At 38.8% G+C, this 27702-nt stretch overlaps 1 protein-coding gene across 2 annotated transcripts; it reads right to left on the reverse strand.

The window, feature by feature from the left end:
• Positions 1-1811: 1811 nt before the first annotated feature.
• On the reverse strand, positions 1812-14763 carry LOC119692238 (transcriptional regulator ovo). Of its 2 annotated transcripts, none has more exons than XM_038112052.2 (4): positions 14370-14763; positions 4215-5911; positions 3487-3912; positions 1812-3359 (listed from the first exon to the last, which is right to left on the reverse strand). In XM_038112052.2, the coding sequence occupies exons 1-4, from the start codon at positions 14527-14529 to the stop codon at positions 3174-3176; spliced, it is 2469 nt and encodes an 822-aa protein (XP_037967980.2). In that variant the 5' UTR covers positions 14530-14763; the 3' UTR covers positions 1812-3173. The 2 variants fall into 2 exon arrangements, with proteins under 2 accessions (XP_037967980.2, XP_037967981.2); XM_038112053.2 differs by having other exon boundaries at positions 4266-5911; positions 14370-14762.
• Positions 14764-27702: the final 12939 nt, after the last annotated feature.

Genomic DNA, 27702 nt, shown 5'->3' on the forward strand with positions numbered 1-27702 from the left:
AGATTTACGAGATAATTGTATTATTAATAATAAATAAATAAACTCAAATAATTCTTTTACAAATTTACTCGCAATAAATTTTCAAAATGGCGACCTCCCACAGCAATACACTACCTACATCTACGCAAGAAATTTTCTTTAAGTCAAAAAAGTGACAAATGTAAAAAATATGACATCTGTCAAAAAGTTAAACATGTCAAAAAAGTAACTTTTCTCAAAAATGTGACATCTGTCAAAAAGTGACATCTGAATGAAACACAGAAGCGTATAGTCGACTTAAAGAAAATTTCTTGCGTAGATGTAGGTTGTGTATTGCTGTGGGAGGTCGCCATTTTGAAAATTTATTGTGAGTAAATGTGTAAAATAATTATTTGAGTTTATTAACTTAGTATTAATAATACAATTATCTCATAAATCTTACAACTCTGACTTAAACATTTTACTAAGAATTTAAATTCAAAAATGTAACTTAAATTAAAAAAAATTGTAAATAATTTTATTTTCCCTTTAATTTGATACTTTTTCTAACTGAATTAGTCCTTAGTAATGACATAACAGGAATCTTTCAACTTTCTGAAACAATTTACTAATTAGGTAAGTTCCACCCAAGTACCTTTGAAGGCTGTTTTCTGCAAATAATACCCGATTAAGCAATAGTTTATTTTTATTTTTATGCTATTTTGGAACCTTGCGGAGTTTTTAAAATTAATAAGGGACCATGAGAATATCCTTTTCAATTTTTAATTTCAAGTAGAAAATTCAGAGCAGTCTAGCTCGATGATATAATTTGAACTTTCGACATAAAAATAACTAACTTACATTACAGCTAGGAAGCTGAAACTTTTATGGTTAAAAGAACAATTTAAGAGGATGACACAAAAATAAAAAATACTTTAAAAAAGTTATCCAAAAAAAAAAACATTATTAATCCACTGAGGTCGATTATCGTAGAAAATTAGGAAAAAAAATCATAACTCCTAAACTACTAAAAATTGCTGAACATACATGGGGGTGATTTGGCTACCCCTTGACCTAAGGAATCAAACATTTTCCTTTGGACGTCACTCTTTGGGCCACCCTGTATACAAAGGGGCAGAAAAAGTGATTTTGTTTTATAATAAGTATGTATTGATTATGGCATTTCCCCATTGGTCCCAGCGGTTTACGAACACGAGATATAGGGTTTGTCACCGAGGTGAAAGGATTATCCAGTCAGATTACCTTCAGTTGCTGTTTGCACAGGGTGCGCCGAACTAATGTACATAATTAAGTTACAGTACCTACATTTTGATACCTACGTCACTACTACCCTGATCAACACCATTCCATTACTGCACTAAAACGATATGCCTTTGGTAGAAAAAAAATACCTAGATTTTAGAAGTCAGTCTAATGTAATTCATCCCGAGCACACTTAAACTACTTTTCTTATAATTGAAGTACGGTGGCCTGCGCCTAAAAGTATACAGGCGAAGTTTTTAAAATAGCGATTTCAAGCTCACATGCTGCTCAAGCACATCCACATAAACACCACTGCTACACACATCACACACAACACGTCCCCGGATTTATAACAGATGTAGCTGGTCCCTTCATCATCAGGGATCGCTATTTTTAAAACTCCGCCTGTATACTTTTAGGCGCAGGCCACCGTACCTATAGTTTTGCTAAAATTTACTGAAGTCTAACGTAATTTTAAGTAGTATTTTTTCCTATAATAAGAATATTTTAATTTACTTGTAGACGGTCCCACACGATTCTATGTAGGTATATTTATATTGAATGGGTGAAATGAATAAATACAAAATTAATTTTAATCATAATATATTGCTTATCAATATAGAGTAACAAAAGTTTCTTTTAAATTATTATGAAGGTACAGTATTACAGTGTAGTCCAAATGCTTGTAAATGCAACAGATATTTATTATATCCTAGTCGAGGCTTGCGCTATCACAATAATATTATGCATTCCAATATGATAATGATAAGCCAATATAAAACACTTCTATCAAAATTAACTTAAACCGATTCGTTCAAAACATTCAACAAATTCAACTTCATTTTAAAAATCTCATAACACTAATTAGGTACTACCAAATTAACTCTAATAATATTTTTGAAGAATTTCTACCAATAGGTACTAATTTAGAAATACACTATTTACAATCAAATATTGGTTCTTCCTAGGAGACCATGAACCAACAGTGAGCATTCATAATTTTCTAATCATTTAAATATTTCGGAAGCGCTTCATAGTTCATATCGATTTACAACGACTTAATATTATTAATATAACAAACGAACATTAAATAGATCAGTTACACAACACTATCTCACACACTCACAGACTAATCCGAATTAATTATTATTTTCATTTAAATATTATAAATATTTCTAGAAATGCATTTAAACTTGGTACGACATCTTAAAAGCCCGTTGAAGGGTCACATTCAAATAAAAAATTTAGACATCAAATTATAAGTACAAAGAACAAACATAACATTTTAGGTACGTACATAAAATTGTGACATTTGTTTTATTTGAGAAGTCAATTAGAAGCTAGTATCACTATATCGAGGAAAGTAATTTCCTAACATGGAGTTGAGTAGTTGTAGGCGTCTGCCTCACAATAATATATTATGAACCGGACAAGAAGTGTCATCCGACTCATTCCCGCTTCATTCCAAGCCAGCGCCTCGCGCATCTAGCACCGCACTCTCCACCACTCACCTCTTCAGGCTGATTTGAAATGAAGCCTACATTTTTCCATAAAACTATCAATAACCCTAAATCTACACTAAATTTAGTCTAACTTATGGCTAACTTAAACATAATCCCGTACCATCACCCAAGATTGCACATAATACCCGATACTTTGATTTTTTAATTGCAGTCATGCCTTTCAGTAAAGGCAGCGTCATATTGAATATTGACTGTTAAAAAATTAAGGTATTTTAAAAGGAACGAGGATGTAAAAGTTCCGTTAGTCAAAAATCCATTTGTTTGAAAGAAAGAGCATCAAATTTGAGTTTGGAAGACGTAAGTGAAATCGAACGGGAATTTGGATCGCGAAGCGGAGCGGTTCACTGGGGTTGACTGCGGCCTACACTAGCGGACGGAATAAATTCGTGATTAAGTACAAAATTTAAATGTTTATTCAGTCGGTGGTCGCTAGTTGTGGACCGGCATGGGCAGCTGGCCCAGCAGCTGGTTGGCGAACGTGGCGTTGTTGAACTTGAAGTGTCGCTTGTCGTAGAACTTGAGCAGCGCGGGTGAGTAGGGGTGCTGCTTCTTGAGGTGCATGTAGTGCTCCTCGGGCTCCGACGTGGTGTGGCCGCACTCCTCGCACACGTACACCTGCAAGAACAGACGGTATTGTTAGTGCCTACTTCTAATAATGTACATTGATGGATGGTTTGACTCTGGTTTAAAAACTCAAAGATAAAATATTTTAATGAATGTATCAAAATTGAATGTATCTTACCTTTGTCCTCCTTTCTTTGTACGCGTATGTGTGCTGAACTCCATGGACTTTGAGGCAGTGGGACTCGAGCGAGCATCGTTGCGTGAAGGACTTCTCGCAGAGGTTGCACTTGTAGGGCCGCACGCCCGTGTGCGTCCTCGTGTGCCTCTTCAGGTCGAAGGTGTCATTGAACCCTTTCCCGCAGAAGGTGCAGAGGTACCGCTTCACGTCGGAGTGGCACTTCATGTGTCGGTTGAGCAGCCTCTGCAGCGTGAAGCTCTTGGAACACACTCGGCACACGAACTTGGAGGGGTCGTCTTCGCTGACCAGCACTTGCTTGTTCTTCTCCTCCTCGCGTTGCCGTGCGTTGGCCTCCGTGGCCAGCGGGTTCTTGACCCCGTGCCCGCCGTTGATGAACTCTAGTGGCAGCTCCGCCGGCAGACCCAGCTGTAGACAAGGAAAACCTATGTTAGACTCGAAGACTTAGGACAGCTAACTATCATTGGTTTATTCCACAATAATGAATATTTATTCCATTAAAGCTGAGCTAAATCAATTATAGCTGTCCTGGGAACTTTAGGAAAAAACACAAGAATAAATGCAGTAAGTTAAAGCATAGTTGATTCAGGCTCAGCGTCTCGAAAGAATGCCGTTTGATTATCAATTCCAATGTCAACAAACTCATTTTGTAACGACATAAACAAGGAAAGAGGAATCAAAGCTTCGCCTTAAAATCAAGTAATGCTTACCCTTTGTTGCAATATAAGGCCTTTGCCATCGACGGTTTTCTTGAGACTTACAGCGGCGGCGGGGCTGAGCGCGGAGCTGTCGAGGTGTGAGCTGCCGTCGAGCGAGGAGTTGCCGCCGGGCGACGGCAGCGACGCGGCGCCAGGCGAGTCCAGCTCCAGCGCGTGGCTGAAGGGGAACCCGGGTGACAGGATCTGCTGCCGCTGCTGCAGCTGCACGTGGATCTGCAGCTGCTGCATCTGCCCCTCGTTGTGCTGCAGCAGCGCCGGGTTCAGCTGCATCAGCAGGTCCGGCCGCTCCTTGCCGAACGCGAACGACGGGTTCTGCTCCGGACTCGCAAACGCCAAGTAATTCTTCGTGTCGTAATACTGTCTACTTAAAGATACGTGGTCGGTCAGCGAGTCGATGTCGACCGGGTTGTGGACCGAGTCCGGGGAGATGGAGGATGACTCTCGTAAGTCTGAGTCGGTGATGGCTTCGTGGTTGTTGAGCAGGTTTGTGAAGTCCTCGTTGTCTGATAAATTTCCTAATAATCCTTCGTTACTTTGCGCGAATGTGAGCGTCTGCGTGAACTGATCGATCACGTCTCCGTCTCCCATGTCGACAACCATGGAGTCGTCAAAGCTACTTCCATAATTCCCCATCGATCCGAGGCTTTCTATTTTACTATCATAATTATCAATATTATCTTCATCTTTTAGAGCTAAACCGTAATTTGCATTTTGCATTAAAGAATACTGTTTACTTTGTTCAGGAAAACTGGCGCCGTTTTCGTTGCTTTCACAGTCCATGTTGAATCCATTGATGAGGTTGAATTCGTTTGAGAATGAGCCGGTGGCATTGAAAGCGTTTTGGCCTCCTTTCGTGGATGGCCCTAGGGTTTCGTAGAAGGGTGGTAGACTGCCAGTAGGTGGGCTGTTGGGTCCGTAGTTGGAGCGTCCGTCGCGGCCATTCCCGCCGCTGCCGGAGCCGCCACCTACGCCGCCACCGCCACCGGGCGCGGGCGCCGCGCCGCCACCGCCGCCGCTGTAGCTGCCCGAGCTGCCGCTGCTCTGCGCGCCGCCGCCCGACCCGCTGCCTCCCGTCGACCGCCCGTGCCCGGCTGCCGCACTAAGTATCCCGGGAACTTTATTCGCCGGACAATTCCGGAGAACTAATACTGGTCGGGCTAAGATGCCATTTGCTATTTTGGAGCTGCTTGTTCGTCTTTGTTCTCTGATTTTCTTTTCCATCTCCTCATCTTCCGACTCTCCGCGCTTTTTGGCTATGACATAATCGATCGGCTGGTCTTGTTCTGGCTCTGTACTGGGCAGTGTCTGTGGAATGCTTACTTCTTCTTTTTTGCCAAACTGTGATTGGGAAGGTGTTCGTTGGATGACGGAAACTTTCTGGCATCGCACGCTGTGGTCGATGCCGGGGGAGGGCGCGCGGCCGGGGGAGGGGGACTCTCGCGAGGGGAGTACCACTGGGTCTGATTTTGTTAGGTCTTTTTCTTCTTTTATGAGGGGTTTGTTTTCTGTTTTCTTCTTATCTTCTGTGACAACTGGGGAATACTGTTTTCGTTCTGCCGGTGTGAGGATGTGGCCGTGTCCCCGTTGGCTGCCATAGGGAATGTCGCCTCCGAGGATTGATGAGATGAATCTTCTTGTTTTTCTGTCCTGTGTGTTTTTGCCATTGCTTTCCCCGAAGACGTCGCGATCTGAAATATAGAAAATGTTCCGATAAATAAATAAAATTCAAATTCTCTCCCTATATGTCTAAGAACATTGAATGAAGTATTGGATGGTAACATTTTGTCCTCGGTTTTTATTATCGTATTCAAGCGGCGTCGGAGGTATGAGGCTAGTTGACGTCAGTGGCATGTGCCTCCATAACGGTAATGCTCGCCTCCGCACCTCACTCACACATACAAATTATAAACTTATGTATAATATATGATTATGTATGTATGCTTGTTTGTGTTGCCGCAATAATTGGCGCGGTTCCGAACAAAGTGTCAGATCTAATCTCCACATAAAATCACCCATTCATTGACGCCGGCTGATTTAAGCTATTCATACAATGTCGCTTCCGCCCCGTGAATGGAATCTGTGTGCAAGTACGAGTACTTAGGTATTCATACCAAAAATATTAGGTTTCAGCTAACCTTATACATTATTGCTATTGAATGTATATTTCAGGAATATTAGTAACGCTATCCTAGATGTTATGAAATACTTCAAAGTAAATACATTTCAGGTCATCTCCTAACTCCGAATTAAAATTAAATCTAAAAACGCATTAGTTGCAGAAATCTAGCGAAATTCTTTGTAGGTAGTGAGTGAAAGTGGCGAGGCTGCCCTAAACGAGTTTCCTTGCTCTTACTCGTCTTTGTTCGGGGCTCAAGGACGAGGCCTGCATTGTTGGGACTCTTTTTTATGTGTTGCCAGTAATTGTATGCGTCTGCGCACCCGACCGTGAAGACAGGCTTTGGAACAGCTCTATCCATAGAGCACCGTCCGAACCTCTTTTGACAAGCTTTAAGTAATAGCTGCAGTTTATGGTAACGTAAATATTTTATGTTCAGTTTTTGAAAATTTAAATACTGTTTGAGTGAATGTTTCTTGGAATTAGAATTCGAATGGACCTTAGTCAACGTGAGGCATGTCGTTTTCGTATGGCAAACTTGAAACACTTGTTAAAATACTGTTGGTATGGTTTATTTCTCGTATACGTATGCTTTTTGAAATGTGTAGGAAGAAGTATACAATATTTTTAATTAAGTACATTACTTAACTGTAGTACAACATGCATTTAGGTAATAAGGTTCCAGCACGTATCTAGATACGAGAATAACTTTAACAATATTCATATTCTTAATTTTGAATTTAGATAAAAAAAACTACGAACATTATAGTTGTGTAGCCAGACACGCATGCCTTGCAGAACTGGCCATTATCTACATAAGAAAAAAGAAAAAAAACTCGGCCAACTTAGGAACCTTTCGAATTTGGAATAAAATGTGCAAAGAAGGCCTGGAATGCTAAGCGAGATGCACCTATATGGTCCACGCCTTTTTTGTACAGATGCAAATCGATACAGGGTGAGATATTATGCTCGAGAAGACATATCTTTAAAAGGAATATTATGCATATACTTATTGACAAAGGTATAGGTAAAATATGTTGCAGCATAAAGTGTCAGGTCCTAGTAAATAAATCAGCTATTTAAAGTATGTAGTAATATTAAATGTACGTAAGTACCTCTACCTAAGTATATCTATCAAATATTATACTAATTAAAAAAAGTGGTGAAAGGTATTAAAATGAAAAATAAAGTAAAAACTACATTATTATATAATGAAACAACATAATTATTTTTACAAATTGCGTTAGTAGTTAAGTGTTTATAAACATAAAATTACCCAATTTATGCAAATTAAACAAAATACAAAAGGAAGTGTGCGTTAGAAAATGGTAGCATTAAAAACAGGCCATGGTAAATGTGAAGTGTTAGTGAATAACGAACTATGGTTAGTGACCATTGACCATGTGAATGCTACTAGACCAAGGGCATGCGTGAGTTCAAATATTCTTTGTCTTATTATCAAAATAACTATACCAACTGTATATTTAACAGAAGTAGATGTTATGGAAGCATGAAAATTTGTTAAACATACCTACTTTATTGTAGAGATGACTTATAATGTTCAGGGTTTGGATTTTGATTTTGAAAGCTCTAAATTTATACAAGTAATTGTGTACCATTTTTTTAAAGACTCGATCTGATTGATAATTATTTTACTTGGTCGTATAAAATAAACGACGACCGAATGGCGTAGTGGTTAGTGACCCTGACTACTGAGCCGATGGTCCCGGGTTCGATTCCCGGCCGGGGCAGATATTTGTTTAAACACAGATATTTGTTCTCGGGTCTTGGATGTGCCCGTAAAATGGCAATAGGCCCGCCCCCTATTACATTGGGACTAACATACACTCTGGCGAAAAGTGGGTGCAGCAATGCACCTCTGCCTACCCCGCAAGGGAGTACATTAGTACAAGGCGTGAGTGCGTGTTTTTTTTTTTTTTTTTTTTTATAAAATAAACGACTCATACTGATATGTCTGATCTCTCGGTTTAAAAAAGGAACACCGTTCGATTTAAAGACAGAATAAAATCGAATTTTAAAGAGCTAGTGACACAACTCTTGTCTTATTTTGTATTCAGCCAATGATGCGGGGTGACAATGAATCAATTTCTGTTGGCGCCAACCAGTCGAAATAGCATGGAGGGCACATCATAGAGGTGGAAAAGATTCAGAATTAATTTTCTTGAACACCGTTAGATTATTTTTTTCTTATGTAGGTATTAGGTACATAGATATTAGCCAGTACCCAGTATATTTAGCAGAATAAGTAATTTATTACATTTCCCCTTTCAGAACAAAATCACGTTAAGATGAAATAAATAGGTACAACAAAAAACATGCATTTCTCTAATTCATATAAAAAAATATGCATGATTTAATGCAGATTTTAAACCGTATGCTGAAGGTCCTTTCAAAACTAAAAAATAATTGCCATAAAACCCAATCTTAGATGTAGTTCATACAAAAAAGCGTATTTTTTTCTCAAACGGTAAGTCAAGGCCCCGTAATTACTCTGTTCATATCTCTATTCAGTTACTCGCGGCTTCCTGCCGACGAATACTGAGGTAACCTTGATGCCAGAATTGGTAGACTCATTATTTGATCATTAAAGACCGCCTTTTGAATCGGTTTTTGCCATTATATTTTACCAATGGCAAGAGCCGCTAAATATCAGACTTGCGACTTCGATAAATGATGAGGCACGTAACAACGGAATGCTAGCCAATGCCTTCAAGCGGTGGTTAAAAAATGCATAATGGAGTTATGAAATATTAATACTTGTTTATGTATTTTTTAACCCTGATCTGCAGTAGACTAGTTTTGAATGTTTTGACGGTCAACTAAGGCAATAATAACCTCACACGTTTCATGGCGATGTTTGCGGCTGTGCTGCGCTCGTGTGTTCCCCGTAATTACCCAAACATTAATCACTGGCTAAATGTGCGTCTAATAAGAAATGATTAATTACAGCTTATATCCATGTCGAATATTCATGGTCACAGTGCAATGTTATAATTACATTTTCGTACAAAGAACGTAATGTCCCGAGGCTTGTTGCTTAGTTATAGTTTTTTATAGTTGATTTATTCTATGGAACCGGCTTATAAGTTTGGTCCCGGAATGGGCGGGCTGTGCGCATGCGCGCTAGCCTGTCCTTGCGCGCGGGGTTATCGCACGCCCATAGCATTTAAAACATAGCAGACAGCCGAGAACCGCTCCAGCGAAGAGCACATAAATTTCCGTTGCAGCCTTTTTTCCGTACCGATAAGCACACTCGGTGACAACCGACGGTTAAAAGGTCGACGCCAAGGACATCTTGTGTTTTGAATACACGAATTATTTTTAAACTAACACTGCATACACTCGTCTATAAATTTTGCTCAAACTAAAACTGAGTGATAATCTAGCAGCATTGTTAACGGTGAGATAATTCATGCATATTTTCTTCAAGTTTTACATAAATAAACATGAGTTCGACTGACATTGAAGTAACAATTTGCAACTTAGTTTTCAGTTATCGCGTCTACAAATAAATTGCTTCCTACTCTAAACTAAATCGAATGCTAAGGCTTCTAAGGCTGCTCGCGGTGCGCAATAAAAAACACTTTGCTCAAAGCGAATGCCAGCAAAAACTATGCTTTATTATTATTGTGTTCGCGTCGTGAATCACAACTAGATTTGGCAAGGGTTAATGCCCCAAATTTGTGCTCAAGGCTATGGCAAGTAATTTGGCTAGATGTTAAAAAAACCAGTATCTTGAGTAGGCGATTAAACCTCGTCCGTCTGAGCGCTCATGTGCCCGCGCCTATACCTACCTTGAATTTTATTACGAGTTTATCCGTTAAAGACCGTTACCGTTATTCAAATTTTTGAGGATAACTCAAAGTGTTTCTCAATATACTATCTATGTCTAAGCAAATAATTATTTATGGACAATATTTTATACTTTTATGATTATGATAATTTTTAATATTTAAGTATATTTTATCATCTTAAAATATGCTGGTTTTGGTAAGTATATTTGCCTGAAATTACAGTAAATGTAATGTAAAATAAAAATTGAAATATTCTTGAAATGTTATCTTTTTTTAAGCTACGATATAACAATTATAAAACTTGTTGAACACGGAATAGTTTTTGCCAAGATTCACATTAGGATATTAATAATGTAATTTACGTGATGCTTTGTTTCCTCCATTTAAACGTTTATCGTTAAATATATAAAATGTCCCAAACAATACGTGTGCATGTAGCATGTAGGCGGCATCTTAAAGGCTGTATTAAATAGCTCCAAAATACACGAAATGATTATCTTTTATTGCAGTCGGAGGCACGCAGCACAATGGGCGAAGTGACCTTACACAGTCGCCATGTTGCTCTTAAATTATGATATGAACTACGCCCTTCTTCTTACCGATTTATTATTACTGCGGCCACCAACATCTGCTTATCTGCCGCATCAAGATATTATAATATGTTTATTGGCTAAAAAATACTAGGAAAATGCAGCAACAGTAATTAAATCAAATTCTAAGAAGCGGCGTGTGACGTGAATTGCCGTATTTTATAACCTAAGGCCATGGGTAAACAAACAAATGTTGCAATTAAGATTATATCTAAACTTAATGATTAAATTAAGTATAATGCAGGGACGAATACTTTGATGTCCACTGTTAGTAGGCAGCTGTAGTGTCTTAAAATAGGCGTGGAGCAAATTAAATGGCAGGCTGATCGACCCGCATGGTCGCAGTGGAACCGGTGCCGCGAGTACCAACATGTGCCGCACTAAGGGCCATTCCTAGAAGCATACAGCTAGCCGGCCACCTCATGTGCGGAACATCTTGACTCAAGGATCGGCAAAAAACGGCCACCTCTTATCTAACAGCGGCTGAGATGCCCGTTCCAATTTTGAATTTGAAAAATAATTCTCATAATTTCATTACAACCAGCCAGCAATCCTGGAAAGAGATTTGCGCCTATTGTGAAGCTTAATCTTCTTTCTTTTTATGACCATCAATTGTTTAAATTTCGTTAAAAAGGTAACAGAAGCACAATGGACGTATTCAGATACAATAGCTTGTCTGCGGCCACATGGGGAATGATCGTTTTTTTGACTAAAGTAAGATGCAGATTTAACTGTTCAAAAATGGCAACATGCGATAGCAATCAATGCCAAATGTGCCTTTTGTGTTGTGTTATTGTAACATTGTACTTACATGTATAGTTTTTCAATAAAAGTAACCAAAGATGGCATTATCGATTATCAGATTGGTTTTGTTGCTATCTAATTTACTAGGTAAGGCTGATTTTTGTAAAGAATTTATGTTACATCAACGACCAATAAATGCATCTTGAACCACAAAACCTTTAGTCCACACCTGGATGGACTAGCCAGTTGCGGTTGTCCGCGGATGAACATCAGCGAGCCTGAACAAACACGTTGAATTTCAACTTTAAGACTACAGTATAGGATTGGAATTTACTAAAAACCCGTCTAAGAATATTAGTCCACACTTGAATTTCCTATGAAGGAACTTGATACTTGACTTTGTACACCTTGATGTAATTTATAGTGAGGAAAATGGATGATCGTGAATACGTGTCGGTAAAATAATTATTTAACAAGCGACACATAGCAACAAGGCTAATACTTCTATTACACATGAATAAATACACAGTTGCGTAAGTTATTGCATGCAGTTTAAATGTGGAACGTTTGTCGGAGGAGCGTTTTGTCAGGTGCATTGTGATGCGCATGAGAGTGCAATGTTGACGCATGCATTAAGGCCAAGGGTCCGCATGTTGACTCGCCACTTGACAGATCATGCTGCCGATGTCCACTCGGTCCCGCAAAACAATTAGCAGCCTGCATTGGTAGAAATTTTAAGCATATTAAACTAGCCAGGTGTCTACTATAATTGATTAGATTGCATAAGATGATAACATTGTACCTAAATAAACTATAATAATGTTTGCCTTGAACAAACGCATCTAAATTACAACCTTCAAAACAAACCAATTCCATTTCGTAACAGTTTTAACTGTCCGAAAACCGGTCATCAACGTACAGTTATTTGTGAATTAAGTACCTAAATAAAATTAACTTAAAATTGACAAAATAATTAGCAACCAAATTACTTATACATTCAATTCTATTTCGCGTTTAATATTTGTATGCGGTTTTACTCATTAATATCAAAATCAATAATTTAAAAACAATGATTTCGGGCGGACGCCAGAACTTTTATTTTTGACGTGACAACGCGTTGATGTCTTTTGTATGGCGCGGCTGTTTAATTAGCGTGTATTTTACAATTTTACTTTTAATACATATTTTGCTTTAAATAATAACACTATGACAAGATCGTGACTTTTTTAAATGTTTTATGTGTTACATGCACACAATAGAATAAAATATCTGTCCTATTTATCAACAGGGACACCAAAAATTGTAGGGCTTTTGTATGCGCTCCCCTTCTAAGGTTCCCCTCATGCACTTGCACTCACAGGTTAGGGTCTAGTGACCTTCACTTGACTCAAGGCACCATGCCTGTGCCCTTTTGCCACAGGTGTCTCAAGGGCTCACCTGCACACCCAGCAATAATTTCAACGCACTTTACGTTATCGAATATTTGCTGATTACCATGCAGATGCGGGCTTAAGAAGCCGCACTAAACTGCCATTGTTTAATGCTAATTACCCAGCGTTATAAAGACATTAAAACTAACGCGTTGCAAGTCGGCAACCAAGAAAGGAAGGGCATCGATAGTGAACTCCAACTTGAATCGCGCAACGTAACAGAACCGGTGACACAACAAAGAGTTAGTCATCAGCGTACTAAAGCCGTTACTCGGTAAAAATATGGAAATGGGTGAATAATAAAACATTAAACAGCAGACAATTAATTGACATAGTGTTAAAATGACTTATGCTAATTCGGACGAGCGCTGGAGTTGATGTAATTGTACCGAGTGTGCGGTGACTAACCTAAATACAAAGCGATACGTCGAGCTGTGAGCGGAAGCGCTATTGTGCTGCAAGCGTTGACACCTCGCGCTGCGTCCGGCCAGCTCCTAACTGGGACCGTGACGTGACCCTCACACACATGACCACTTGGGACCTGACAATTGACAACTACTTCTTTTAGCATGTGGTCGAGAGCAAACATTTCTGAGAAACGAAAAAACTTGACAGTTACTGTGATTCACAGCTCAACTACCTGCGCTGGCGACGGACCGTTAAAAGTCCTATCGTCCGGTTATTATTTTTATAAATGCAATCAAAGTTACTTCTTAGTTCTGTCCATAATCCTGACAATCGAATATGTTTAACCCGTCCATTGAGATTTATGATATTCAAGATAGCAAGATCATTTGTCATCTTGTGAGATGAAACATTCAATAAGGTTTTGCAATAAAAATATCAATGAATATTTTTCTGTCCTGTCCGACCCGACGTCAATTATCGCGGACCGAGACTTTTTATAACCGTTATTCAAATGTCAATAACTTTTTTTGCTCTTTTATCGAGTCAAGATCAAGATACAAGACCCATATAGGTATAGCTAGCCGTTATACGATCTGTCCTGCGACAATGACAACCGCAGATTAGGATCACGTTAGCGGCCAGGTAGACGGAAAATTTGAAGGGTATTCAGCTAAACCTTCCTCTCCTGGCGAAGTATTTGCTGAACATGTTGAATTTGCCTAAATGAACATGTTCGGTCATATACTTAAATATTTAGTTAGATGAAATGACCTTTGTAATGACAGATGATACACAGATAGTAAATGATTTAGATAGAAGTACTGCGAAAAACATCCTAAGGAAGACGCGCATAAAAACCGCAGAGTTCATCTTGGTCCATACTCCTACATCCAAACTGAGCGATGAAGACATTGCAATGAATAGCTTCGTTATAAAGTTAATTTAAAAGGATGACAGCGAAGATTAAGAATAAAAAGTGGTGTTGTGACTTTGAATGGGAGCTTTGTGCGGGCTCGCGGGAGGGCGCTGGTCGGGGCACTTACCGCAGTCTTTGTCCCGCTTGGAGAGCAGCGCGAGCGGGGGCTCGTCCAGCGGCGAGCCGGGGCAGAGCGCGTCCGCCTTCGCCCCCAGCAGCTCCTGCCCCTCCTGCAGGCCCAGCTGCTGCTCGTGCAGCCGCTTCTTGATCAGGAAGATTTTCGGCATCTTCGGGCGCTTATTTACACTTCACACGATCCTGTTCGTCTCTGTCACTCGGTCTCTAATTATCACTCCGTCCAAAGCCGTGGTGCTTCATCAACACTTGTTAGCATCGTATCACTACACGGTCAGTTAAGCCGGGTCGCTGTTGTTTATTTACTGCGTGTCAGCTAGCGGCACGTGTGGTACCGTTGGCCGCTGCGAGAGGACTGAGCGTGAGTGCGTGCGGTGGCGGCGACACCGTTGCGGGAACAGGTCCGCCCGCGCCCCCGCCGCCCCCGCCCGCTGCGCCCGCGCGACCGGCTCGCTACAGCCGCCGCATCGCCGCCGCCGCCGCCGCCGCCGCCGCCGCCGCACCGCTCATCAGTTACACAAATATAGGTTCCAGTAAAAGTGCTGTTTCGTGTACCGACATTGTCCTGGCGACGTTGGATGAATACTTTCCCCGTATCCTTTGTTTGCTCTAGTCCAAGGTGATTGCTGCAATTAAGATTTTGTTCAATGAGATATTTTATGGGTGCAAGTGCAACGTGCCCGAAGATTCTACAAATCCTTTTGAAATTGCATACCTTACTCATTTCATATAACCTAATAATTTCGCTACTTTAAACGTCTTAATATACTATGATACCAATTTCATCAATTTACGTACTTCATAATAAAATGGATGGGTTTTGAAAACATGAAAAAAGGACCTGTAGACATACTATGTATGAATATTCATAGGATATCCAGAGAACTGGGAGGCGCAGCCAGCGGATCTTTAGACCCTTTTTGTCCCAGACAAGGGGCGGATGTTCTACAAATCTATCTGTATCTAGGTTTAAACGTTATTGCAGGTACGGACCGCCCAAGTATTTTGTCGGCATTCTTCCAATCAAGAGTAAAGGCTCAATTTGCAAAACAAAAGACCAACCAACACCAACTGCAAGGCAGACGGAACTTCCTAAAATGAAGAGATATTTTCAAAATTCCCAGTTACAATGTGAGAACAATAAAGTTTACAGTGTCCATTGTTGGCAGACATAGTTTTGACGTTTAAATTATAATCTTTTGTCTAGTTTATCGCGAGGGGAGCGCCGGCGGCTTTGAAGGCATCCTTTCGGTTATTGCAGGTTACAGTGGTGACGCCATGCCGTTTTGCATTTTCTTCTATGAGCTTCATTATCTATGGCTTTAGCTTCATAAGAATCACATTTACGTGCTACCTGGAAGTGCGTATCTAGAACACGTAAACGTGCTTTCAAGTGGACATTAGCGGAGATTTGATCACCTAAATCTGCCTGTAATGAATGAACTTCCTGAGCCATTTTCAATCACACTTCCGGCGGTTACTTGAGCGAGCATTGAGGCGGCGCGACAAAACGACCCACAACTTATAAAGATTCAATAACTCATTTTTAACAAGGTTTTCGCAAGCGGTCTTATGTTAACGAAATATAACATAAACATAAGAGGCGGACAAATAAGGATGTTGAATATTGAGAAACGAGCTGTTAAATTGTTTGCGAAGTACAATGGTGATCTGCAAACTAACCGGTCACTTTGTAAAGAACAGATTATGTTGTGCGAAGAACTTGCTCACAAAGGGGACAAAAAACCTTACGTAGATCTGAGAAACGGTTACATTATTTTTTGTTGTTTGTCTTGATCCTTACTTACAGCTAAGCTGAATTAGCTGAGTAAGATTTTCGTCTACGTTTCGGATTAGGCAAAGTTTTATTTTTCTTGTTCAGTCATTCGTTGGTATACGTGGAAGGACTTTAGTTGTATCGTATTCCTACTTATTTATTTGGGGATTTAGTGAAGTCTATTAAAAATAACATCTTTGTTTTTTGGCTTACAAAGCAATATTGTTTGTTATTGGTTAACTCTTATAACCCGTCGACACCAAGTTGAGAACTAATGTTCTCAGCATAAACAGGAGAAACTAAAAGCTTTTGAGAGGTCATAAATCTCTTCCATGTCAGAAATGCAGCTAACGAGTCTATAAAGTGCCAAAATGGCCATCACAATAAAACCAAAGTCGCGAGCTACCGAAAAACTTTTATTTGTTGTTTGAACCTTGTAATAAAAAATGGTAGCAATTTTTATGCTTCTCAAAAAGTCGCTTGTTTAACTCTTCATTTAGTTTTTTGTTCGTCTTCCACATAATCAGTTATCTTTAAATTACTGCCGTTTTTTGCACACGAAAATTAATTTTGTATCAGCATTTTCAAAAGTTTAATGGAGGCTTGTAAATGTGATGTTTTGTGTTTGAGATTGATAGGTGGCCAGCATTGATGAATAATTTAAACTACTAAATGGTAATAAACTTAATGTGACTTATATTTCATACGTTTTTTTACCTGGAATTCCAAATGAGATTGCGAGAATCTCAGGTCTCTCTCAGACCTGAGAAGGATTGAAGTTGAAGTCATTTTGTGTCTGTCTCGGGGTTCTACCTTTTTTGGCATAAGATTTTTTTGCCTAATCTCGTATTGCATAGTAACGTTTGGTCAAAGTCTCGTTACGCCGAAAATCGTATGGCATAAATCTCGTTTAGTAAAAAGTTATTTCGCATAACATTGTTTAGCCTAATAATAATAATAATAATAATGTTGTCAAACGGGCCTCTACATGTTGGCTTCGGCCCCATGCACGCCTTCCAAATGTCCGGGACCCCATGGTCCCGAGATGGTAAAGACACAACATAATAATAATTCTTTATTGCAGGTGTATACCCATAGTTAAAATTAAATTAAATACATCAAATTCACAAATAAAATACAATACAATAAAATGGTCAAATTATAAAATTAAAAATACACTATAAAATATAAAAATAAAAAGCTTTCTACCTAAATAAAACTTGAGAAGTAGGTAGGGTCATTTTCGATTTGCGGTCAGCTGTACAGAGAGCCAATGTTTAAGGATTGGGCACCTGTAGTCATTAGCAACGTTCATTAATATTGCATTCCCAGCGCTGCGCAGTCTGTGCCAGAACGAGGCGATCCGGGACCTCATGATGGCGAAGAAGTCGGGCACCCTCGCCTCGGCGAACATGCTCGACGCACTGCAATAATGGTATGGCCAAATCTTGAATAGACTAATAATGCTATGGCATAGGTTTATACAAAGTAATAATATACGTTTGGCTTTAACTTTGACGGAGCGTCTCCCTACATAGCGCAAACTGGTGCCTTGTATTGTTTCCGCTGTTTGGAAAACGCTCCGCTCCGCTTCGCTGCGCTCCGCTTTGGTTTTGATGAACATGTGCACCTAACACGCTCCTCCTCGCTTTGCTCGTCGTCGCACCTATTTTTAGGTTTCGATCTCATGGGGTTTGTAATAATTATATTGGTCGTTAACTTTCGATTTTTTGATCATACAATATCGTGATTTTCGGGATGTAGGAGAAAAATACCACAATTTGTACATTTACTACATTCTTAATATATTATTTATTAAGATAACATTAGGAGAAACAAGATTATACCTACATAGGTATAGACGAACATAAATTTGAGCAAACGAAACTTAGGTGTTTAAAGATTGTGCCTAAAGAGTTTTAGACGAAACGAGCCTTATGCCACATAAGTCTTGGCAAAGTGATGGTTCGGCCAAAAAAGTTTAGACCATACGAGTTATGCGAAATGAGTTTTGGTCAATAAAGATTATGCCAGATGAGCGGAACCCCTGTCTCGGGTTAAGACATAGAGTCTTAGTAAAACGTAACTTTGTTTCTTAAGATTATGAAATGATTTTCAACCAAACCGTAGACTCTCAAATAAGCTCATATGAAATTAGATGTTTGATGATTATTTCAGCAGAAATATTGAGAATACGTCCGTAACAAACCTGAAATCACACCGTTTAAAAGAAACAATAAAAACCTAAAAATATCTAAGCCTCCGTCGTCAGAAAGCCAGGAAACTGGCTGGAAATAAAACATGCTCTAAACCTCCTTCCTCAAAAAGCCACGATACTGACTGGAAATACAAACCACGAGTTCTCGGTGGAACCTCTTTGCGTGGTTACCGTATCTGGCGCGAGTTGCGCAACGTTCCACGCCGTTGCCTCACCGCCTCAAGTTCTCGGCTACTCAAGTTCAACCCACTGGTGGGGCAGAAGTGGGTCTTAGAATGCGTTGTGGGGAATTGTTGATGCGTTTTGATGCTATTGCTATATGCTATGAGAACTGGTTTAAAAACAATGTATTTATTGGTTTCCAACAAAATTATTCTTTGACTTTTCGGTTATCGATATTGAGGCCGTTATTATTCAAAGTTTTGAAAAAATGAGTCATATAACATTTCATGATGAACAGCAAAATATGATTCACTACCCTTAATTCACGCAATATTGCAGTTTAAGAATGAATCAGAATTCGAAGACTTTGTAGGCTGTTGTAAGATTTTTTTGTGTATTCGTTCATATCATTCATTGGGCACTCACGTATTTCAAAAAAGTTTAAAAAAGATATATTTCTATATCCTGTTAATTAATCTAGTCATCAAAAACTATTTCCATAAAATTTTCTTACCAATTAGCGTACACCGTTCGCTCTAGTCTACCCTCTACCAGTGTGGAATACCAAAACAAAGTTTACTTTAAAAGCCCAACTAACTAATCTGATAAATCCATGAAGCTTCTTAATTAAAGCAGCTCGCATCCAGCTCGGTCTACATCAGCCTGTCCCATCCTGAGCATCAGTCTCTACCCCGCACGTGCATAGCATCGCAGATAGCCCAACGGTACAGACCTACCAATACCACCACTGAATCCCACAACCCAAGCGTCACTACAACAAGGGTGAATTTTGCTGAGTATTTTGTCCTAGCAGAAATGATTGCGATGGGGCGGCATTACCCGTAACGTAACTAGTCGGTGAATAAATTGCAATAGTATTAATGTTTGTAACCGGTCGGCTGATTGCTTGGGCAGCCGTGCTGTGATGTTATTCAATTCTTCGGACACGCGCCATCTTCGTTTTACTCCTTCTGCGTCACGTATACAAGTAATGCACCCTTCGTAATGTTAATGTATGTACTGATTGGTTCCGGTTTAGTTTTTTATGGTCTTAAATAACTTCTAATGGTGATTAGTAGGGTTTACAGTCGAGCGTGTTATGTAGTTTATCTACATAATGAATTAATCATAGTACATAACTGTTCTCTGCAAAAATCATGGTATAATAAAGCGAATCTCTTCCATTTTCCTGACCCTTACACTTGTAGAGAATACCTTTGAAGAATATTCATAAAGATGAAAAATTATTTAGTAAGGAAATCTATACATTTATGTGCCACTGTGCTAGATTGAAAATGGCAAAACAAATTCAGCCGTCCCATAACGTAAGTAGCTACGATTTAGATTATTTAGTTCTTAATCTCTACTGTAAACATAAAGTCAACAGTATAGAGTCAGATTTGTACGGCAAAACCAACAGATATTAATTAAATTGACTGCATAACCGCTATTATTGATCCAATATCTTGTTCCAATCCACCCAATCAGATAAGCAAAGCAAACGTAATCACAAACCTCCGCAAATCCCGTATTCTAAGAGCAGTAATGATTTTCCAATACCCCCTACCTGTTAAAATGTCTGCTATAAAGAGCGTATCAGACAGTAGCATCGGGGCCATCAGATCTTGGTAAATTACCAACAGACTAATCTGACATTGATAAACCTCTTTAAGATACCTATTTGTAGACCGTTTGTGGAATAGATACAGCTGAATTACCTGCTTTGATTTCATGTAATTAAATTTAAAGGAATCCACAGTTACCCTGATGTATTATAGTGTAGAGCGTTGGTTTACCTTACAATACTCACTGATAGAGGTCCACTGCTGATTTGCTGAAGCCATGAATATGTAAGTTTATGTTTTTTAAGGTTTACATGGACAGCCATTATGACTATTCTTACAACTAAATAAATAATCTAAGATTAGAGGGTTATTTCCGTAATCTCCACGTTTGGCAGGCGGGTCGAAAATTTCTCACAGCTCATACACTCATGGCCTGAAAATAAATGGGTATTTTGCCTTTAAAAAAAGTCTGCCCCAGCCGGGGATCGAACCCGGGACTCACACAGCAGTCAGTCAGAGTCACTAATCAATGCGATATAATCGCTCGTCAACTCCATACAACGGATTTTTTTTAGAGTGGAGCTTTTAGGATCCATGAATAAATCCATTTTTGCGCAACCAATTTAACTATGAGAATAGCTGGATTTTGAATGCTTTTTGCCGTATTTCTCGCGAATTGTACCTACTCAACGATCCGTGTCAATTTTAATTAAAACTTGATTCTGAGGTAACAACCTCTGCGGTTATTACGTGAATTTGATCGTCAGAAAATTCTCATGCGACCACATTCACGGATACCGGTTGTCAAAAGGTTGCGCGGGAGGGAGTGCGCGGGTGTGGGCGCGGGGCGCGGGGCGGGTGGCGCGGAGTACAGCGACCGCAATAGCCGCGGCAGCCGCCATTGCCAAGATCACGGGCCGCGCATGCGCGCCGAATGCCAGCCACGTCACGACCAGCCTTTGTGCTATCGCGATACAATCGAATTACCAACTCGGAATAGAATCACGATGCGATGTTTGAAATGCTGTAATGACATGGCAACTTGATCGATGTCGAAAAAAGCGCGAGCGCTCAGAGTCGCTACAAATGATTTTTAGATTGCGCGTTTGACTCTTTAAGTTTTTCATTTGGGCGTACAAATGTCAAGTAGGTGTGTCTTAAATTAGCATGTACTGATGTAGGAACCTACTATTGCTATGTTTTGTGCTTGCCAATGTAGAGTTCTAAACCACGTTACACGTTATTTCAAAACAGGTTTCATCTACCAAAAACACCCCAAATCTGGTTTGATTCTTTGGGTTTCTCACATCATTCTATTAGCTGTACCTCACCTACATATTGTTCAATAAACCAATCATAAAGTTCCCGTTTCATTCCCCAAACAAACGGGTCACTATTACGCAATCAACGCTCATAAATACTTACGTCGTTTTTTCCCCCGCATCCCATCTTGAATAGTCTCCGAGAGGATCGGTCTGCATCGCCATGTATAATAGCCCCCTTGCCCCAACTTTATATGGGCTGAGCCGTATTCTCCCGCAATCCCTATTCAATACACGTAAAAGGTAGCGGCTCTAAGGACCGGGTTTTTGTAATACCGCAACAGGTAGAAAGGATTGTGAGGCTAGAGCGGGAGGTCCGATCATCAGCAGCGCTTGCCGTCTCGCTCTGCCCGTCTCGCTGGAATGCTGCACGATTTGTGCCCGCGCTGTATATGTTTGTGTAGGTATGTCTATGGTATGACCAACGCACACTGCCCTAATGTGTATGGGTCATGTAGCGGGATCCACTGAGTTTAGCGAGTGAAATTAAATCGAAAGGGAGTCTGGTAGATTTGGACAATAATGATGACATCCACAGGTGTCTTATCGAGCAAGGACTCGCATTTTTGGTACTTGATAAATTGAAGTTTAAATATTGATTTTAATCAATAAAACCTGTACCCGGTATGTAAACAATGAATACAGCCAACTTTGTTCTTGGGTGATAATTTCGCAAACGTCTGCTGATTAAATTTGCGAGGTGGGAGACGCGAAGTCACAGCTCATACCTTCCTATAGATATTACATACATACATAAAGGCAATATGTATATACCTACCTTCGGTGTAGCATGTACATGTACTTACACTGTACAGTGCCTACACCAATAAAAAATCCACGAGTATGAAACAAGTTTTTAAGAGTGTCCAGTTCGTACTTACATATTATGGCTATGTAAGCACTTACAGCACACTCATGTAGGTAGATTATCAAAAACTTCATTTAAATTCCACTATAAAGTTTCAAGATTGCGTTTTATGAAAAGTTTATACATAAATATAACTCTACATAACCATGGGTAAGTAAAACATGATTACTATATTACAATAATGTATTTTTTTTCTACAAATTCATAACTTCCGAGGTAGTCTGGAAGAAATTACTCTTAGTAATAAGGCCGCCATCTGTACCGTCTATGTTGTGCATATTCTATTGTAATATCTGTGTTTGTTTGCAATAAAGAATTATCTATCTATCTATCTACTTCTCACAGCGATAACATTTGTGAAATAATATTGGATTTGCTTAAACATATACTGGTATTTGGTTATGTCAAAAAATCTCTGAAGATCCGGTCTTTTTGGTTGGTCTTATGGAGGGTCATTCCTCTTTTAACAACTTTTATAAATACCGTTTATCTATACTAATTACCATAACATTGGTGAAATCTCTCAGAAAGCGTGAGTTTTTGAATAGATGAAGTTGGATTTGTGGAAAACCTAACCAACAGTTTTGATTGATGAAACCAATTCCAGGTGAACAACTCTACCAAGCTATTAAGAAATTTCAAGATATCCTTAATACCTCGCTTTGTCATTTTTTACATTTTGGTGGAAAGTTTCATAATAATATAGTACGTACATTTCTGCCGAAACATTTGTCTTCTTTTTCATAATTTACTTTAGAAAATGGAGTAGGTACATGTAGGTAAGTACTTATTTAACTAAACTGGCAATGACGTAATCACAAGTACGGTAAAGTTAAAGAGTACGCTATTATCAATACATTTATGCAATTAAGTTTTAATGTACTCGTTGCAATGTTATCAATGTGGAATAGACCACAAGATCGATGACCTCTGCAGTTGGGTTGACTTATGGAAATGTCGGTAGGGACTTGCCTCCCAGTCTGCTTCTTCTATTAATGAGTGTTTTTATACTTGAATATATTGAAGAATGCATAATTAATACACAAACTCGTTTTATGGCTTTAAAGCCATCAATTTTGAATTAATTCATACCTACAAATCGAACAAGATAATCTAAAAAACATAAAGCTAGGATTTGTATCTAACTGTCTGAAATAATTTTATTTAGGAAATTTAATTGCATTTATGTATGTGTAAGTACTGTTGGACAAATAGCTATATAACATTGTTGTAAAAATAATTGTTGGTCTAATATAATATCTACTTACATTATAATTTTGGGACAAAACTTTCTTTTCCGGGTGCGCGCGTTGATGTCTTTATAAGGGGCTACGAAACGACCTTCATCCAATTATTCGTAGCTTACGTAATTAGTTCATATTTTTTGGAAAATATTATATTTACACCGTTCAAAATGTATAAAGTAATGCTGAAATGGCTTGTGCTTTCTGAAAAATATTACAAGTAATTATAGGTACTACAGTAAGGCTACAAATGCTGCAATGCCTTAGATGGAGCGAATATATTATTTCCATCCATGCCTTTTTATTTATCTGTATAGTAAAACATAATTATTAATGCGATTATTAACGTTTCTTCTGCTTGAGTTTTCTTCATTTCTATCATTACTCAAGGAATTCCCATCCATCAGGACGACATGTGGCAGTGAGTGTGAGGATTTATAATTCTATTGCATTCATATTTACTCTTTTCGTATCGGTGACAAACACTACTACTACGCTACCTAAAGTTGTTTGCTCTAAATTTAATATAATAGTTGACCGGATGTATCTAACGCCGTACCGAATATCCGCTGCTTACCCCGGAAGCATCTATTATTAGTAGGTATAGGTATAGCAAGAGTGCTTGTGATCTATCATTGGTCATTTTTTCGTTTGAACGCTGTGCCAAATGAACGAGACCTGAAGGGCTAGCACGGGGCGCAATAAAGACGTGACAAAAATTTTGCAACGCGCTCACTCACATTGCGTAGCCTCAAGAGCGAGCGCGACGGAGAACTTTTGTTACGTCTTAATTGTGCCCCGTCCGTGCTAGCTAGGATATGATTAAAAAAACGTGAAACCATCAACATGTCCCTCTTCCCGTAGGTCGCAATCGGGACTCGCTATGCAAGTGTGACGTCTCCGGCCATGTCTGTTGCAAGTCCGCGCGGCGGTCGCGGTCGCGCTCCGCGGCGCGGCACGATCTATCGTTCCGCTGAGCGACTCCCCCTCCCCTCCCCTCCCTTCCGTTCCCTTCCCTTCCCTTACCGCACCTTCTCAGGATTTATATTCTGCTATAAGCGTTGTTGGGCGGCGGTGTGACTTTACTGTGATGCAGATTTATCAGAGTGGGTTTTGAATGAAGTCAGAATTTCCAGTTGGCAAAATAATATATCAGTATATAACCAAAATTGGTAGTTTCGTGAATGTATAAAATACCTTACGTAGAACAAAAATTGTTCAAGATGACCCCTAGAAGCATCCTCTTTGTGCCACTTTTGCTACACCCTGTAGAAAACATAATACATGGCAAGTGCATAGCATAATCAATACTAATTAAAATTATAATTCAAAACAATTAAAATAAAAAAATAAAAAATAATTTTATTGTTTGCAAACTATCATTTTATTCATAAAATTTTACGTACATAGGTAGTAGAATTGTCCCTTCGTCTACCCCCCTTCTGCTAGCAGACTATGCTCAGAACTGAGGACTGACTGATTCGATGTCGAATGTGAATACCGTAAAAGAAGAGACTTTAAGGTCACATAACATGGTTCTATAAATAGATTTCATATAGGTACTCTTTGCATAACATTATTGATGTAGCTATTCATATACTCGTAAGTGTGCAGATGTATAAATAAATTAATCATTAAGTATTGTAAATATAGCAACAATAGTGTGTATTAATACTACTAATGAATTAAAATAGATTATGTTTATTTTATACTTATATCTATTTTTAGTTTACGAGTACATTGTGATACGACTGCAGAAAGTTGGTGTTTCCTTTTTTGCGTGTCGATGTCGGTGACAAATATTATTATAATGTTGGGTTATTTTCTTTCTAGCAATAATTTTAACCTCTAATGTCATTCTCTAAGTGTGAACATTTTAAAGAGCTTGACCTAGAACTAGGTAGGTACTACTTCATCATCACAACCCATTACGTCCCCACTGCTGGGGCACGGGTCTCCTTCCAATGAAGGAAGGGTTTAGGCCTAGTCCTACTTATACTGGTACTACTTATACTTCCTTAATACCTACCTAATACAAAAACTGAGTAGTTACGAAAAGCCGTCAAAGTGGCAATTTTCAAAATATATCAGAGTCTACATAAATCCCGTTATCGATTTCAGTTGAATCGGGCCCTAACTGCGGCCATGACCGAGACTCTTGAGGCGAAATGTTACGAAATTGCCTATCGCTGGGAACTGGTTCTACTCACGACATTGTAGATACAGAGATAGACTCACTTGGGACCGACTTGGAACCTTATCATATTTATTTACTAGCCTCTGATCCTGCAATTTCAAGTTAGTAAGATGAAGCTGGTTTGTTGAGAAATTTCATGTAGTAACAGAATTTCGGCGCCATGACAGAAGTACACTCGAAAGCAATGAACAAATTCCAGTGACATAGCACCAAATTACTCCTAAACAGAATGGGCTAGGTGAATGATGGCGTGTGTAATCCAAAAGTAGACGGGCGCGCATTGTAGATTATCACTAGTTATTGTTTATTTTTTATTGATCATTTATTTATAATTTTTATTTCTTAATAATACATACAGTGCTCTTAAGCTGTTAGTATTATAATGTATTCTTAGTTTTAATTTAACACTAAATGAATAGGTACATTAACACAATATATTCATTATATTTGTATGTAAAATCCATCTTAGCTCACCGATCACCAATCCAGCGGTCAATAGCCAAGTGCCTCGTGCCAGAAACTGAGTGAGTTATTTTTCTATATATAGGGTGTTTGAATGATGATACATGTATAATAAATGTAAATGAAAATATAGAAGGTGTTTGCTAAGGCGGTATTGTTTTATCGGTGTACAATTAAACCCTACCTACGATTGATTTTCGTTTGTTTTTAGGGTCATAGATAATGTTACCGCGAATGTTCTTAGCTATGTCAAAAGTTACGAGAATTTTAGTTTTGAATGTCGATTGATTTCAGCATTGGTACGATTAGGTTGGATAGGACTGAACATCCTGTATAATGTCAGTACACGATGATTTCGTGGCGTGAAATGAATTAGATTCGATATATTGCGGTTTCCAATAACAGCCGTTGATTGGCTGGCTCCCTACACGGCCTATTCTACGGGGTAATCTGAAATAACTCGTGAAGTACTCTGGCACGCAATCCATCAGAATAAAGTCAGAACAATGGCGGAAATTTGCGGTTGACAATCGCATTGCAATTGAATTTAAATAGAGCAAGTAGGAAGAACTACAAAATACATATCATTTTATATGGTATGTCATTTTGTCTCATATTTTTTTACGAAACGTTAAATAATTCTTACATAATTACAGTTTTTTGGTCACCGTTCGATCGACCTCTCGTTTGCTGATAGTTTAGGTACTTAGGTAAGTAAGCTAAGCGATTCAGCTGTGAGAAAAATTTACTAGGAACTACTAAGTCCGTTTGTCTTTTAGCAGGCTATTGCTGAGCGGTGGAAAGTGAGCAATTCTAAAGACTCAATTTTATTATTTAGTATTGTTAAAACATTTAAAAAATATATTATTATTTGCTGCAAACCATAATTATTATTTTTGCAACTCAAAACTTATGCATTTTACTTTATACAATTTAATATACCTAAAGCAAACCTCACATTAAAGTCTCAGCTGCTCTAAAGCCTGTTAACTTTTAATTATTATATCCATTAATTTGAATTTCTGGACGTATCGTTATTCCACGCTCGGGTTACTTACAGCTTAATTGTAGTTCCTAAAATGAAATTAGAAATTCCGCAGTAATTTAGAAGTTGTAAAGTTAATTTAGCAGTCTGTGGCGGCCTCTGGCGGCTGGCAGTATATATGTGATCCACGTTTGCAGGTGCAATTTTGTTATGATGATTTTTTGGCAAGTGTTCTCTGCAAATTGCGTCGTAGCTAATAAAGTGTATTTTAAAAGCCTCTGGCACCTGCACCTGAAGAAATGTGATTAGACTTTTATTGGCTGGATGCTTTTACACTTAATGATGTTATTTTAATTGACCAATTAGCAGCTCTGAATATCGTTGTAATACCATACGAGATCGTATGTTTCAATTATCATTTTTTCTGTTCTTAAGATTGACATCGCATTCTATTACATATTTTGTTTTGTGCACTGAATTATGTATTTTAGTTAACTCCTTTCGGATTTCACTTAAAGACTGCTA

Source organism: Plutella xylostella, chromosome 13 (assembly GCF_932276165.1).
Source record: "Plutella xylostella chromosome 13, ilPluXylo3.1, whole genome shotgun sequence".
In the NCBI taxonomy this organism is placed as follows: domain Eukaryota; kingdom Metazoa; phylum Arthropoda; class Insecta; order Lepidoptera; family Plutellidae; genus Plutella; species Plutella xylostella.